At 48.5% G+C, this 17,542-nt stretch overlaps 1 protein-coding gene across 6 annotated transcripts in view; it reads left to right on the top strand.

Moving 5' to 3' along the window:
* C16h10orf71 (similar to human chromosome 10 open reading frame 71) overlaps positions 1-8,099 on the top strand; it is a 51,380-nt gene extending 43,281 nt beyond the window's left edge. For 2 of the 6 annotated variants that reach the window (XM_039094889.2, XM_573855.8), the window contains exons 5-6: positions 393-425; positions 1,946-8,099. In XM_039094889.2, the coding sequence (XP_038950817.1) occupies positions 2,119-6,387 (4,269 nt within the window). In that variant the 5' untranslated portion in view covers positions 393-425; positions 1,946-2,118 and the 3' untranslated portion in view covers positions 6,388-8,099. Of the gene's footprint in view, positions 1-392; positions 426-1,066; positions 1,184-1,945 lie in introns of all 6 variants that reach the window. The other 4 variants (XM_063275629.1, XM_006252757.5, XM_017600296.3 and 1 more) reach the window with 3 other exon arrangements.
* Positions 8,100-17,542: the final 9,443 nt, after the last annotated feature.

The raw sequence follows: 17,542 nt of genomic DNA, 5'->3' as shown, positions 1-17,542 counted from the left end.
ACATAACCCATCTCAACGTTGGGCTCTGCAGAACCAAAGCAGTAAGATTTCAAATGACAGAAACACCACCTAGGAACGAGCCCCAGCACACTTCCGAGCTCAGCATTGTTAACTACAGGCGCCATGCTCTACAGGACAGCTATGGGCCTTATTCTCATGAGAAGAAACAAAGCTTTGGGGGCTGACAAGATGGCTCAGTAGGTAAAGCTACTTGCCACAAAGCCTGAGTCTGATGTCCTGCACTCATGATTGAAGGAGAGAACAAAGTCCCAAAGCTTGTCTTCCAGTCCCCACACACACATGGTGGCACCTGCATGCTCACACACAAGAAGTAAAAGGAAGCGAGGAAATAAATAATTAAAACTTTGCTTTCCGTTCTGTCTTGTTTCTAGGAGTTTGGTTTTTTTAGATTCCTCACACAAACGGTATCGTAGCCCACTTGTTGGTTCTTCTGTGCCTGGTTTAGTGCGCTTAACACGATGTCCTCTAACTGCAGCCACGCGGTCGCTAACATCAGACTTTCCTTTGTTTTTTAAGCATGAGCAGTATGCTAATGTGTGTGCGTGTCATGTCTCTCTACTTATTCATGTGTCCATGAGTATTTAGGCTGCTTCCCTGTCTGCTCTGTTGGCAGTAGTGTTGCCCAGAGGGAGCAGTGTCTCTGTAGACCCTGGCTGCATCACTCTGGCTACACACACTTGGTTGTATTGAGGAAGTCTTACAGCAGTGCTTGTAACCACTAATCCACACCTTAACGTACTTACTGTATTTCACGTGCATGAGTGTTTTGCCTGTATGTGCATCACGTGTGTGCCTTGTGCCTGCAGAGACCAAAAGAAGGGATCAGATCCTGAGAACAGGGGCTACAGACAGTTGCGAGCTGTCCTGTGGGTGCTGGGAACCCAATCTCAGTTCTCCTGTTAGAACAGCCTAGTCTCTTAACCACTGAGCCATCGCCTCAGCCCCTAATTTGCACTGTTAAACAACAGTGGGAAGAGGCTCTCTTTCCCTTCATCGCTCTCTACTTTTTCATTTTATTTATTTTGTGTTCTCTGTGTGTGTGTAGGTATGCGTGTGCCATGGCTCGAGTGCGGAGGTCAGAGGCTAACTAGAGAGAGTCGGTTCTCTTCTTTCACAATGTGGGCCCTGGAGACTGAGCTCAGGTCACCAGCCCTGCCAGCAGGTACTGTTACCTGCTGAGCCGTCTTCCCGCCGGCCTCTTTGGGTCATTGATGGCTGGTTTTTCACTAGTTAACCTAACAAGCCTCGATGCTCACTCTGATTTAAACTTGTACTTCCCAGACAATCAGTGCCATTGAGCGCCTGTTGCTATACCTGGCCGCCATTGGGGTTGGCTGGGGGCACAGTTTCTCTACATAGCCCTGGAGATTAAAGGCATGCATCAGCCATGCCCAGCTTCCTTTCCCAAGATTTTTAGTTGCGTTCTTTGGTTTTGTTTTTATAGTGCTCTATTGGTTTCGTTGTTTTGGGGTATGGGGGTTTTGCTGTCTAGCCATAGGCACTCCTTACATGCTTCAGATGCTAATTCTTTACGAGATACTAGATTGCCGTTTTGCTCCGTTGATGAGTTCCTTTGCCACACAGAAGCCTTTTAGGTTAGCCAAGTTCACACACAGCCACTTCGGCACTGGTTGCTTGTCACCTCAGTCACCTTTCCTCCGAAGGCTTTGAGCTGATTAGATGGTGTTCCCTGCATGGCACAAGGTAATCTGCTTCACCTGGAGACTGATTATTTTAATATTAATCACATCCAAGAAATGCTGTCGTGGCAGCGGAGTAGTGACCAGAAACCGTGCACCTGGTTAGCCAAGTTGACACATGATGTTCACCACACGTAGACACGTTTATCCATTTAGGACTGACAACCGTATAGATGAACTAAGCTGGTTGTCCTATTCATACCGTTTGTTTCTTCCATTTACAGAGAGAAAGGAAAAAAATTCAGTTGCCATTTTAACTGGTCATCTCAAAGCTCTACCCTGTGGCAGGTGGGTTTCTCGTTAACTCTTGCCCGAATCTCACCGAACGGCACCTAACAGCTGACAGACACATCCAAACAGAAGCTGACGGAGACGGTCCTACGGAAGCTGACGGACTATGCAGGGAAACAAAAAATGCGCAGATGGGTTCAGTGACACCTCCAGCATCGGCAGCGTGCTGGATGAAGCAGACCGGGAGGTGAGCAACCTCACAGACCGGGCATTTCGGAGTTTGTGCATCTCGGAGGACACATCCTTCCATGACTCTGACCTGGCTCTGTCCCCGGAGATCACCAGCCAGGTGTCAGGGACTTTTCACCAGGAAACAGTGAGCCATGCCAACAGGAAAAGTGGGATTTGGAGCCAGCTTCCATCCCAAGGCACAGAGCATTCTGGCTGGGCAGCCACCTTCCAACAGCAACCCAAGTACGTTCAGGGGGAGGAAAAATACCCCAAGAACAGTCCTCTGCCAACACCAGTCCAGAGGAGACTGGAGGTGCCCATTTCTGGACTGAGGAGCAGCAGCAAGCCCATCTCCAAAGTCTCATCCCTGATCAGATCTTTTGACAGGACAGAGGCTCAACCTTGTGACAGCCGGCCTCCTCCCAGCAAGCCTCCGGCTCTCAAAAACACCCCCAAGTTTGCACATCCCCCAGAAAGTGGTGTCAACTTCTGCTTCGATTCGGCCTTTCTGACTGTCAGGAGGGTGCCTGCTGGAGTCTCCAGCACCCATCAGAGCAGCCACCAGCCCTGCAGGGCTCCTGGAGAACCAGAGCCTCCCACGAACCCAGAAATAGCCTGTCACAGCTCAGACAGCCTCCTCCGGGCACCCGACCGTGTGGCCGGCTCCTGCGAGCCAAGGTTTCCCTCTCCGTCTCTCAAGCCACCCAAAGCTGAGACCGGAAGAGGGAAGGAGTGGATTTCCAGGGGGACTTTTCTACACAGTGAGAACAGCGCCTTCGAGTCGTGGGACGCCCACCAACCAAAGCTCCGGGAGAGAAAGGACATTACTGAAACTACCCCAGAAAGCAAGGCCCCCAAACATTATGAGGACATGCCCTTGCTAAAGGAGCCCTACCCTGCAGAGTCCAAACTGTCCCCGTGCCAGGGCCGAGCTAACTGTGCCCAGGAAGAGAACAGGTCGCCCTCAGGGATCCAGTCCACGTCTGGAGCCTGGGGTGCCAGGGATTCAGGATCCCAGGTATTCCCTGTAGAGGGAAATGCTTCCCAGATTGACCCTCAGGTGAAGCGGAATCAGGCCCCATGGAGGAAGCCAAAGACTGGCAAAGGAGGGACAGATGGCCCACATGATGCTTCGGAAGACAAGAAACAGCCCAATAGGAAAGGTTTACCTCTGTATTCAAAGCTCAACCCTCAGGGCCAACTTCCTGAAAACGGTGTTCTAGACCTGCCAGAGGAGTCCAGTGACCATTACAGTTCCCCCTTTAACATCAGTAAGCTCCTCACCCCAATTATATCCACAAAGCATGTCCTGGAAACTTCAGACACCCAACCAGTGGAAACCAGCCCATCCCCCCCAGGACAGCTAAATGGATACCAGGAGAAGGAGTCCAGTGAGGCTCAGTCTCGGGATAGTTACAAATCCAAAGCACCCAGTCTGCTGTTCAACCTCAAGGATGTTCGGAAACGTGTCAAGAGTACATACAGTCCCTTACCTCTTCTAAAGGGCTTTGATGAGAAAACCAGAGGTAAGCTTGATGGCAAACAGGAACCTCTGAGCAATGGGGTCACCCTTCCCAATGGGCTTGAAGAAAACCCTCCCACCGCTGAGCTCGTGAAGGAGACGCTGGATGATGCCCCTAGCGTTTTGCACAGCAGTACCCAGAAGGATCCTGCTATGGACTCTAGAGAATCCTTTGCAGACAGCCACCCGACCTTCAGTTCACCTTCAGCTAGCTCCAAAACCCACTTCAGCATCAATGGGGAAGCTGCAGAAAGGAACAGTCATGAGAAGGAAGAAGCCAATGGAGAGTCAGAGCAGGGTCTCTCCGAGGGTGGCTGGCATCCAGACTCCAGGGAAAACCTTCCCCGGAAACATCTCTCCCTGAAACTCTGCAACAGGGACTCTGAAACGGGACAGGCTACGGAGAAAATGAAGCCCCGTCAGCTGGAGAAGAGGCTCTCGAGATCCATCTCCCAAGAGACAGAGCCTGAGCGAGAAATGGGGTTCCAGAATCTACCCGTGAGCCAGAAGTTCTCCCCAGGACCCCTTTCCCCTGAGGAGGAGGATGTGTTTTACAGCGACAGCCAATCGGATTTTACCCCGTGCGTCCAAACAAAGGCTAAATTCAGCACCAGTTCTTCAGATCAATCCTTTGCTTCTTTTGAAGATCAGCAGAAGATGTGGTTTACGGAAGGCCCCCGGGAAGATGGGAAGAGTCATGTGAGTTTAGGTGACAATCAGAAGGACGAGAAGGAGACCGAGGTAGAGAAAGAAGAGCCACAACAATGTGCCTTACATAATGGTGTGGAGGAGCACAGACAGAAGGAAACACAAAGAAAAGCACAAGGTGTTTTGGGAGGAAGACCCAGGAAAGCATCAGCTGAGGAAGTCAGCGTTAGAGGCTCTTGGACGGGGGCTGATAAGGACACAGCTCTTTCACATGCCAAGGACCCAACCCCCTTGCCAGCTTCTACCAACAAGCACAGACTGTTCCCAATTAAAGACAACACACTCAGGGCCACCCCAGTAATAAAGCCTATTATTCTGCCTCTCCTGAGGACAGTCTCCTCAGAGGACTCACTTAGTGGTGGACACAAAGAGAATGAATTGCCGAGGCAACCGTGGGGCGAAGATGCTGGTGGCCTTGGTGCCTCAGAAAGCCAGGAAATGCGTAACACCCCACTATCCAATAGCACACCGAGCACAGAGCAGAAATGTGTAGTGTATGAGGGAGTGGAGGAGGACCCTGTACACACTGCAGCCCAGGATGAGACTTCTCAGCAAACCCGGAAAGGGAGTTTCTCTTTTCTACCACTGGTGGAAGAGGGAGGCAAGACGAAACCACCCCCAGATACAGCAGACGAAAGGCTAGCACACGAGAAGAGCAGATCGGCAGACTCAGGGAAACTGGAGGCTCCACAGCATATCCCAACCATCGCTTTACACTCAGATGACTTAGAAGACTCGCCCCCCTCCCTGCCACAACATACCTGTTGGGAAGAACAAGGTTTCAAAAGCCACTTTTTGTCTGCACCCAGAGCAGGACCTTCAGGAAGAAGACCGGTCCCCAGTGAGGCAGCGACGTCCCCTAACCCCAGCTCTCTAGGAGGGAGCAGCACGTGTTCCCCTGCAGCCAGCAGTATTTGGGAAGACGCTTCCCAGGCCGCTGGGGAACACTGGCAGCGCCAAGAGCCTCCTGGCCCTGGCCCCTGGGCCAGCCCGGGTCCTTCAGGTCCTACAGGGCTCACTAGGAGGGAGGACATGACACGTGGCCTCACATGGGAGGCTGAAGGTTCAGATCCCCACCTCGAGCGGTTGGCAGATTTCAGGACCCTCTCTCCGAGAGGCATCTTCCTAACTGGTGCTGCTGAGAAACCTGAGCCCTCTTCGCTGCTAGAGAAGGCGGCAGGCAAGCCCCCTGCAGTCCCGCCCAAGACCGAGAAAGCCCTGCGCAGGGCGAAGAAGCTGGCGAGCAAAAGAAGGAAGAGTGATCAGATGTCGGAGAAGCATACCGAGGCCTGGGAGGGCAAGTCCTTCACCGAGGACGCTCAAGGGACAGAGCAAAGACCTGTGTCTCCTGGAAAGGGGCCTCGACCCAGGTTCCCTGAGGTCCGCTCCCTGCCCCCGCCCACACACCGCCATTCAGTGTCCTGTGGCTGGGAGCCTGCAGGGAGGCGGCCTTGGGGATCTCAGTCCCTCATACCTCTCCCCCCTTACCCCGCCACCCAGAAGGTGCTCCAGGATCCCCAGTCAGGACAATACTTTGTCTTCGATATGCCTCTCCAAGTGAAAATCAAGACTTTCTATGACCCCGAGACTGGCAAGTATGTCAAGGTCTCTGTCCCATCCTCTGAGGAGGACCCCTCAGAGCCACCTCTGCAGGATGCCCTGACTGCTCCCTACCTACTGTACCCTGGCTTCCAGCCAGTGCCTGTGACTTCCTTGATGCCTCTGCGCTGCTCTTCCCAGCTTGCAGCTCCCACCTTTCTTAGGCAGGGTTCAAGCCACAGGCCCCAGAGTTCCCAGGGTGCTAGACTGCAGCCTCCCCCTGAACGGCTGGGTGAGTCCGCCCAGCATGTCAGTTCTGCCCAGCGCCCCCGTGGGCCTCCCCTTAGTCCCGAGGAAGAGGGTGCGGAAGCCCCAAGCCTAAGTATCATCTCCACAGATGACCTAGAGGACTTTGCCACAGAGGGTGTTTCTTGAGAATTGCACCAGACTGACCTCCCCCACTCTCAAAAAGGAGAAAAGCTTACAGTCACAGACACTCTCTAACAATGTCTATCTATCTATCTATCTATCTATCTATCTATCTATCTATCTATCACACACACACACACACACACACACACACACACATTTCAATTCATCATTAGACATTTGAGGTCCCTATCATCCAAAAGAATGCTCTGTGTGCTCCCTAGGGCCAAGATTCATTCCCTTCTTCCCAGTCCCCTGGCTGCTCTTCTCTGAACCCGCAGTGGGGTGGACATGGCATGGGACAGCAGCCATCCTAAGAGTAATTTAGCTCAGGGCACCCCAAATTCTCCTTCTCGAGGGTGGGCCTCCTCAGCAAAGTTCCCAGAAATGCTGACCCCTGCAGCTGGTGGGAAGCCCCACCACCACACCCAACCTGGGGTCAAGCATAGCACATAGCAGCAGAGTTTTAGGTCCCCTCAGGTGGCACTGGCTAAGAACAGACTCAAGGCAATCTTGCGGAAGTGATCATTTGCAGAGTGGGTTTTCCTCACAGTGGGAACTTTGTCTCTAAAGAAGAGCTTCTGATAAAGCAAAAGTTAACATTTAAAATGTGAAACAAGTTTGCCTGCGTGGCCCTGTCCCTGGACTCTTGTCTTTCTTCTGTGTGAGTTCTCAGCTAGAAGGTGAAAAGGGTCATGAACCCTGCAGCCCCCTCCCCAAGAGCTGCCATGGCCTTCTTCCTCCTTCCACCCCAACCCTGTACTTTCTCCGTCCCGGCCTGTGCCTCCTGCAGGAGATGTAAAGATGTTCTCAGGAGATGAGCTGAGGAGACCAAGTCAGACATTAGTGAGTGGTTCCTGTGTCCTGCACTCAAATAGGAGGATGGGAGGAATCAGATGCAATCGACCACCCTCCTTCAGTTCACGGGGTGCCACCCACACTGGGAACGGGAGGTTCATGCATAGCTCGTCATGTCTTTAAGAAACAAAACAAAACAGGATTTGAAGCAATATTCTGAGTCAGGATTTGAATTCAGGATTTTGTATCTAATTATCTTCCTAACGAGTGAAGCCACACCTGAATTTCGTGGTGGAAATGCCCCCAGACACTCCCGCCTTTCCATGCCATTGGATTTGGCTACACTTGTCAGAACAGAACTCTTCGTCAGAAGTTCAAGTCACTTGCCCCACAAATATGGCTCCTCCAAGTCACTGACGAGAGACCGAAGACACGCTTGGGTGATGCCACCAAGTCACCTCCAAGGTCCTCTCTGCTATATTCTCATCTGGCTAGAATATTAAAAAAAAAAATTATCTCATCTTGAAAGTCTCAAGTCCCCTAGAAAAGAAGTACCTAATCAAAGAGTCCCAAAGCTCAATGCTCACCATGGTTATTTAAAAAAAAAAAAAAAAAAGGTCTTCCCACAAGGAAAAAATGTCTGGGGCAATTGTTTGGGGAAAGCAATCTTGGAGGCTGTATCGGCAGGGCTATAAACAGAAGTGAAAAGCTCATCAGGAGGGTGTTTGGAGGTCAGAGTCAACTGCCCTTGGATTTCGTAGAGGAGGAGGGCTTGGGCAGAGGGTGGGGTCTGCTCACATTGGGAAGAAGGTCATGTCATGGACTCCTGGAGACCAGCAAGCCAGTCCTCACTCACAGCAAAGCATCTGTGGTCCTACATTCAGAGGACAGCTTGGAGAATAAAACAAAGTCTCCACCAACTCACTAGCAGTCATCTTTTTGAGTCTCTCCCTGTCCAGAGGGAAATGACAACACTCACTTATGCTTCTCAACTCCCTGCTTTTTCCTTCTTCCTTCCTTCCTTCCTTTCTTCCTTCCTTCTTTCCTTCCTTTCTGTCTGTCTCTTTCCTTCCTTTATCCTCCCTTTCCTCCTGCCTTCTTTCCTTCCTTTTTTCCTCTTTTCCTCCTTCCCTTTTCAAATCTTTGCACTATGCACTATGCACTATGCACTATGCACTATGCACTATGCACTGTGCACTATGCACTATGCACTATGCACTATGCACTATGCACTATGCACTATGCACTATGCACTGTGACAGACATTTCAATTGGACACCGAAATTACCGTGGTAGAATTTGGTCTCTTCACGATGGAGTTCTAATGTAACAGACAAGGAAGACAATTACCGTCCTGTATGCTCAGGAATTTAGAAGTAGCTCTGAGGAGCACCTAAGTCAGCACAGAAGGAGAGGGGGCTTCCTTGGGCAGATGGCATCTGAGCCAAGCCAAGACATCCCAGGTTTGCACTGGCCCATGAAGACAGAAGGTGTCTCCCAGGGTTTGTTTATCAAAGAGGACATTGATCAAATACTAAGAGAATTGTCATACCATGCCAAAGTACATTGACTTAGCTAATTATTATTATTTCTAATCAGAGTGAGAAGTGAAATTACAGCCTCACAAGAGAGGCTTATTGATATGTGCTTTAGTTTTTGAACTGATATTTTACTCATTAGGTTGCCCCCCCCAAAAAAATCCCTCCTTTTGCTGCCATCTCCAATAAGAAAGCAGTGAGAGATGTGAATGGGGGCTGTTTGTGGAGACTGCGGATGTTACCTACGTCTCCTGTTTAGTAGGCTGGCCATTTGTCTATGAGCTAGAGTTTCTGTGATTCCTGAGAGAGGACCTAAACAAAGAGCACTCAAGGGCACCACTAAATATTCTGGAACTGTTAAGTAGAATGGCCAAGAGCTTACACAGCATACTGTGTCCTCCCCTCTGAGACTGACCTCAGACCCCTAACAAGTACCTCTGTTGGCCTTTACTATGATGGAAACAGTCTGACAGCCTTAGGGAGGGCCTGTGCCAAGGGCTTGAACCTCTCTCATCACTAGGTGGACATCCTTATCACCTAACTGGCACCGCAGTAAATGCAGTCCCCATACTTGCCAGCCCCACCTCACCAGAGCTCTGACTTGAACCCTAGGGTTTTAGTGTGCATTATCCCTTGCCTAGGTGGCAATGAATTATCTGCACAATGAGTTCTGAGAAGCTTACCCTGGACAGAGTCCAGGTAGGGGCCTGCCTTCCAGTCCGCTACATTTTCTGGTGCAGAGAAAGGCAGCTTACCTGTCTCCTACTTGGTTGGAGGGTGGCAGTGAGGCTGGTTTCAACTCAGTGGGAGAACATCCTCTCCAGCAGCCTGGGCTGCATCCACTTACCATGAGAGTTGGGATTATTGGTTCCTTATGGCAGGAATAAACAACAGAAGCCAAGAGCCTCTTTCCTAGGACAAGAGTGGATTCAGGTATCACAAGGGACTTGACTTACAGCTTTCTATAACCCAAGCTATGTGTAAGCGATAGAAGCTGAAATCTAAACAGAGTGGCCTTAGGCAAATGACGGGGAATCCTTTGCATACAAAGAGGAGATCTCAAGGAAAATCTGAATTGATTATGTGTAAAACATATTCCAGCCCAGACAGTACCATGCAGTTGGGCACAACTATTGTATGGGTCCTCAACAACATGTAGGTATAAAGCTGAGCTGAGCAGACAACTCTGGGCCATACCACAAGAGCTCGTCATCATTAAACTCCATTTAGGCGTCCTCGGTGTCTTATCTACAGGGTTCTCACAGTAGAGCGCTCCTCCCTTTGCTCTTCCAGGGGCCTTGAAGCATTCATTGTTAGGAAGGAGGTCTTCCCTTCCCAGGATTCTGATCCACACAAGTAGATACTGGGAAAAGAAAGAATTCTCCTGACCTTTGTGACCAAGTGTATTATTCTGTTTTCATGGGGCCTTAAGAAAAGCCCAAGGCTGTGTGACTTACAAAGAAAGAATTTTATCTGGTTCAGAGTTCAGGTGGCTAGGACGTTTCAGACAGCATTGAAGTGAGAGTCCCTGACTAACATCATGGTGGAGAAACCAGGAAAAGGGCTGGAAACAGGCTACAGGCAGAAGGGGCATTGCACAAGAGACAAGAGGTATGACCTACTTCTCTTATGATCAACACAACTTAATGAAGGGAAGATTTATTTTGGCTCATAATTTGAAAGTCATCGTGTCAGGGAAGCCATGATAGAAGAACGAACGTGAGGCAGGTGGCAGTGTTACCTCTGCAGTCATGAAGCAAAGAGAGGTGTGAGCGGGTACTCAACTCTCAGTTTTCCTTTTTATTCAGTCGAGGACCAAAGTGCTGCTTGAATTCGGGGTAGGCCTTTGGTTAAACCTTTCTGGACACACCCTCACTCAGAATGTATCCATGGTGGTTTAAGTCCATTAAGTCAACAGTCAAGATTAACCATCACATAAGAGAGCAAGGCTCAGATCCTCTCTTCTATAGCAATCCTTCTAGACAAGACTAGCATACCCTGCAGGACCAGCACTCAGCCCTTAGGCAGGCCATTACCCTGGTGATCTCACTGTCCCCTATTAGGTCCATTCCTTAAAGCTCCCATCCTCACAGTGCCACGATAATGAGTGCCAAACTTCAAGCCCATGAGTCAATGGTGGACAAGCCACATCAACCACTGTTTCTCTATAGCTGAGCTGAAGTTAGTTCACTTTGTATTTGTTTTAGTACGTCAGCACATTTCTCAGCTTAGGTGGCACTACCCACACGGCCCTTGGTTTTAGCCATCAGTCTTCTTGGATCTAAGCCCTGATTCCTATCTCTCATATTTATCCCTCCTTTGGGTCACTGCAGCCTTTCTATCCCATTCAGATGACTGTCTGTGGAATGGCCCTGTTGGTCCCTGCCCACCTGCCTTTCTGCTGACACACTCACGGCTCCATTCTCCTCTGCATCTGGACATTTCAAGCCCAACTTCTTCTTTCTCATTTCTAATCCCCTGAGTGTTCTGAGTGACTCTAATCTGGATCTCTGTACCAGCTTTCTCCATGAACAAAACTGAGAGTGTCGGCAGGACAGTCAAGAGTCAACCCACAGGACTCCAGCCGAGGCTGCCCTCACTTGTCCACATCTGGCCCACTGTGGAGTTTCACGAGGAAGGAGTCGCTTCACAGAGCAATATGATCTCGGTGGAACTCCACCTCACCTGAAGTCACCATATTGGCATCGTCTAGCATGCTGCTTTTGTAGAGGATGCATAGTTTCTTCTTGACTGGTGTTCATCATCACTAACATCAGGAAATGCAAGTCAAAACCACAAGAAAATAGTACCTCTTTTTTTTTTTTAAGATTTATTTATTATATGAAGTATACTGTAGCTGTCTTCCGACACACCAGAAGAGGGCATCAGATCTCATTACAGATGGTTGTGAGCCACCATGTGGTTGCTGGGATTTGAACTCAGGACCTCTGGAAGAGCAGTCATTGCTCTTAACTACTGAGCCATCTCTCCAGCCCAAATAGTACCTCTTGCCCATGTTGTAAGCTACCACCAAGACAGCAGCAGGAAGAGGAGGGCTTAGAACCCTTGTACTCCATTGTGGGGAAAGTGAAATGAAGTTGTGGTATGAGTCAGAGAATCCCTCAAGGCCAACTGATAAAGTCCATTGGTTTCTAGCCTGAGGTGACATTGAGAGGTCTTTAGGGTAGGAGATCTAGTTGGAAGAAATAGATTGTTATAGGTGTTGGCCTTGAGGGGACTAGAGAGGTTGAACAAGTTTGTACTCCCACCAGCAATGGAGGAGTGTCTCCCATCAACAATGGAGGAGTGTCTCCCGGTAGAATAGAATTAAAGCTGCAACATGTAAACAACTGTGATGCATGCTATAGTACAGACCAACCTCAGAATCCTGTGGTTGTGAAATAAATCAGCCACAGGAGGACAGATGTGTGTGACTCCACTTACATGAGAGATCAAATACGGTGGCACTCACAGAGAGGGAGCAAACGATGTTGCCTGGGACCAGGAGAGAGAGTAGATAACAGTGGCTAAGTGGGGGAAATGAGAAAGGTGTGGAGAGGGTGGCAATAATTGAGGGCATCTAATTGGCACCAAAATATGGTAAAAATAGTAACTCATGATGCATATAGAGTTAACATAGTTTTAAGTACAATAACACAACACACATATACACATATGCACATGCACATGTGCAGTCTTTTGCCCGCTGTGATGCTGTCCATTCACTCAAGGGAAACATGCCAGCACAGGTTACAGCCTCAAGGAAACAACCCTCCCTTTCTCAGTTCTTTTCTACCTCTCCCCCATACGAAGGTGCAAGTTACCAGAGCAGTCCTAGATCCAGGTTTCTGTGCCAAGATAAGGCTCTGCTCACTGACTGACACACACCATGACAGTGGGGGTTCGGGGGGATGAGAGGTGACTGGCCTGACTCCACGGAGCATGTGCAGGAAGAAGCCCTTCTTCCACACCAGGTCTTCTTCCTGACCCCCATGTTCAGCACCTGCACTTCCTGGTAGTCCAGCTCCCTCCAGATGCCCTTCCCACTGCTCTCAACCCAGTCCGGCCACAAATCTGTCAGTTCTGCCTGTAGAGACCCTCATTCATCTGCACTTTACCATCACTCATTAATTACTCCAGCTGCTAGGACCCCTCCCTCTTCCTATTTGCAATTTTCCCACTTCTAAAATATTCTGCAGAATAGCTCAAGATCCCAGCTAGCACAGTACTCTGATCCTCAGAGAGCCCGGGTGTTGATGCTTACCTAAAGAAAGAGTGGAAGTCCTTGACACCTATCAGTCCCTGCAGTTCTCTAAAACCCCAGCTTTCCTGAGCCTTTCTGGACTGACCATACATTGCACATGCAGAATTCTTCTTGCTGAAGTGTTAAAATATGTCCCCACATATTCTTTGGCCCCTCTATTAGAAATGGGAAAATACCATGCCACTCCAACGGGCCTCAGTAACCTCTCAGTTGCTGAAAAGACAGTCCACAGTCCAAGGTCACCCATCTATAAAGAAGTCCTCCAGCATCTGTGGAGCAATGGCCTTGAGAGGCCTTGAGATCATATAGAAGAAGAGGAAAAATCCCCCTGTCCAGCTCCAGTTATAGGTGGTGAGGGTCTCCTCAAAGTCCACATTAAAAAACCACAAGAGATGATAAAATACTGTGGCTTTAAATAATTTTTTGAAGGATTTATTTGTTCATTTGTTTACTGAACGTGCATGCGTGTGGGCCTGTATAAATGTATGCACACCATATGCTTGCAGGCACTTGAGGAGGCCAGAAGAGGGGTCAGATCTCCTAGAATAGACATTATGGGTGATCACAATCCAGTGTGGGTGTCAGGGACGGAACCCAGGTCTGGTGCAAGAGCAGGAAGTGCTCTGAGCTGCTAAGCCTTCTCTCCTGCCCTGCGTGATGTGCTTTTTAAGCTGTGGGGTTTTGGAATGTTGTTACATCACAGCACGTAGTCTTCCACACCATCATCTTTTTGTACCTTCACCCTGTCCCTACCGGTCTTTTGTCTGCTTCCCGTAAGTTCAAACCTCACATCCTCCTGCTACTGCCTGTGAGTCACAGCCTACACCCTTTCCCTGTCTGCTTCCTGTGGTTCCATGAGTGTGACACACCCATATGCTCTGTGTAGATCCTGATTACACAGCCTCCTCCTCTCTGTGTTCTGTGTGTCCTGTCCTCAAAGCCTTGCCCTTTCTATTTCCTGTGTGTCTTTCCCTCATAGCCTCCTCCTGCCTACAAAATGGGCGTAAAAACTTTTCTTACACATCTCTTATGAATCTTAACCTTATAGTTTTTGCTTGCCAGATTCCTACAGACCCTGGTTTCACAACCTCTTCCTTATGAGCCCTTATGAGCTAAGTTCACAGATTTTCTTACCTCCTTCCTATGTACCCCACAATGCCCTGGCTTTGCCTGTGAGATGCCCTAATTCCTAGCCATACCTAATTTCCCAAGTCTGCAGGCACTATGGACTTCACGCATTGTAACCATGTACGCAACATGTATTTACATAGCCTGCTTAGAGGTCAGTTTTAAAGGGAGGAAACTGTCTGCATCACCCAGTGTCTCCACAGGGCCACAAGGAGGACTGACAGAAAGCCTCACTGAATACGGTGGAGTCCTTTTAAATTGCTGGGTTGAAGCTAGGTAAAAGAGTCTTTTGGAAAAGTAGCCATGGGCACTCCATGCTATGCCCTTTTCCAATTGTAGGATATCATAGATAAGCCCATGGCAGAGCAAACATTCTGCTGCTCTAATCCCTAGGTTGGATAACCATGCATCCTGTATTCCAGAAATTGGGTCATGACCCAAAAACTATGAGCAGATGTCCCACAGTGTAACCTGTATGCAACCACACGTTACTAATGGTCTTTGATGAGAAATCTATACCTGCCAACCAGAGGAGGCCAGAAAGCCTGCCCAGATGATAGCCAAAACCCAAATTAAAACCCGATAATTATTTGGCTTTGTGATGGTGAACTGATGAGGACATTAGGCAAATTGTATTACGTGAAAGTTTTAAATGTGCCTGCGTTTCGTGTTTATTACCACGGGAGCTCTCGGCATCAGAATCCAGTCTTCTGAAGCATTTCTCGTACCCAGTTGCCAAGTGGGGAGTTAATGCAGGTGAGTTTCAACTTGTATGTCGACTCAGAAGATCCCAGGGGCCATCTGTCAGAATCAGGGAAATGGGTGGAGCTTTCCTCTCATCCCCCTCACCCCATTTAAATGAGTCTGTCTACTTTTAGTTCCATAGGGAGTGAGTGGAGGTTATCTCAGATGTAAATGACGCTAAAAGATAAATCACACCCTCCCCGCACAACTGTTTAAATCTGGAGGAGTATTTGAACACATGGAGCAGAGTTTCAGGAGAGCCCAGAACACATCACAGTGCTGGACATCTTCACAGAGGAGGCCATTTTGAGAGTTGTTGAAATGCACGCTTCCGAAGGTTGCTAGGGACTCAAATCAGCCAGAGGGAGAGCATCTGAATGCCCCCAAAGGTCCAGAAGTTTCTTAGAGCATGCTGCTTTGCTATTGTCTGTCTGCCTGTCTGTCCGTCTGTCTGTTTGAATCAGGGCTTCACTCTGTATCCCAGGTTGGTCTTGGGCTCCCGTCTTTCTACTTTAGCCTGCTAAGGACTAGGTCACAAGTGTGCACCAAAATACCTAGAGCCTGGTCTCAAGGTTCCAACGACTTGAAAGCGGTTGACACGGTTGGGCCCTGACTATGCTGTCCCCCGACAGCATCCTATCTTTCCTGATAGCCCCAGGAAAAACCTTTGCTCCTCGTACTCTTCACATAAGAAGGAAAAAGCCACCAAGGGCAAAACAAGGAAGGGAAGGAGAGAAGAAAGGAGTAAAAGAAGAATGAAAGAGAATGGGAGGTAAAGAGGAAATGAATCTCCAAAAATGCATCACTGCATTTTAATCTAACCCAATTGCTGGAAGCTGTTGACAGGATATGCTAAATGCACATCTTCTATGTAGATCCGGTGCTGTCCAGATGGCCCCTGGAGAAGAATTATCAGGTCCAGTGGGGCTGAGTGGTCTCCTTTCCCTGTCACCGAGGTAAGAATTCCAGCACAGCAGATGAAACGTGACTATGCAAACAGCATCTGTGAGTCCATCCATTCACTCCATCCTGGGTAAACCAAAGCTTTCTGGACCTTTAGGGAAAATTCAGTATCAAAAGAAAAAGTGCTTGGAAATAATTTTCCTGTGGCCCTGAACAAACTCTTAATTGAGTTTGCCAGTAGTTTGAATTACCATCGCCAGCTAAACGGCATGCTATAGAAATAGCCTTCTTCTAGCCTTCCTCTTAACAACCAGCATGAAGCTATAGCTTCGAGTCCCTGAACAGCAGGCAGCACTGAGGTCCTAGAAAGAACCAACTCATTATGGGGAAGCGGTTTCCAGATGACAACTCAGGAAATCTGGATCGGTGGCCACAGAGGTCAGAGTTGAAAGAAGCCGAGAATATGAGCAATGCCAGGGTGATGTACTGGGCAGACGTGGACTTTACAAAAGAAAGCACTGGAAAGCTGCAGAGTGGTTCCCTGCAGTCTTAACTAAGCTGTGATGTGCACACAGAGGTATAAGAGGAATCTACCAAGGCCAGGAAGAGAGCTACTGCAAGAAGAATAAGGTTTCACTGGTTCCTCCCTTAAAAGTCTGCAAAGGAATATTCTGTTAAGCCACAGTGCCCTACATAGTGGACACAAAGCATGCGCAGCCATTTAGAGCTAAATAAAATTAAGGTTAGTCCTTCGGTTAACTAACCCAGTAAAACGTGCTCACTGCATGTGTGAGGAGTGCTCACCACAGAGACCACACAGAGCATAGACCTTTTCTTATAAAGTCAGTTCTAAGGGGTCGGGGATATGGCTCGGGAGTGAACTGCCTGCAGTGTTGTCATGAGAGCCTGACCTCAGATCCATTGCAAGACCAGGGACCAGAGGAAAGAAGACCCCGGGTGGGGGGTTCTGGCCAAACAAAAGGGCATGCATCGAATTAGATGGGAGACTCCATCTCAAAAGTAATGAGGTGATAACCACTTGAGGGAGGCATCGACCTTTAGCTTCCACATCCAGTCTCTTGCTTAGTGTACCCACCCACACATGTACACTGCACACCCATGCAGTAATGATTAAAGAGTTAATTCTAAAGGATCTACCTACCTTCACACAACTTCACCATTCAGAAGACCCCAAAAAAGTCTATTTAAAGGAACACAACAAAACCCAGCAACCAAGAATACAAAAATCTCAACATTCCTGATGCAATCGTATATTATCAGGCTTACAAAGAAGCAAGAAAATAAAATTCATAACCAAGAGAAAAACCAGGCAATAAAAACAGATCTATCAATGAAAGAGATGACAGACAGCGGGCGAGGGCTTTCAGAAGCTTGTCTCCTTCTTCTCTGAACATTCCAGAATGTAGAAGACAGCACGAGGATGACAAGAAGACAAAGTCAATGCAAAAAAAAAAAAAAAAGCAAAAACAAAAGACCTGGTGTGTAACATCAAGAGACGAGAAACAATGTATCTAAAGTGAAAACTGTATGGGGTGAAATCAATAGCTTATTCAAGAATTAGAAATCAGGAAAGTTGGCAATGGGCATCATACACAGTGAGACACAGGAAAAAAAATCTGATTTAACAGTAGCTGTGGCCTGTTATGTAATTTAATATATATTTGACTGAAATTACAAATAAAGGAGAGAAAAGAATAGGAAAAATGGAGATGGGATACTGAGTTTTTTTCCCAAATTTAATAATAACTGTAAATTTAGAGACCTA

The sequence above is a fragment of the Rattus norvegicus genome, chromosome 16 (genome assembly GCF_036323735.1).
Source record: "Rattus norvegicus strain BN/NHsdMcwi chromosome 16, GRCr8, whole genome shotgun sequence".
Classification (NCBI taxonomy): Eukaryota; Metazoa; Chordata; class Mammalia; order Rodentia; family Muridae; genus Rattus; species Rattus norvegicus.
The sequence above is the reverse complement of the archived record's forward strand: the minus strand, read 5'-3'. Positions and strand labels throughout refer to the sequence as shown.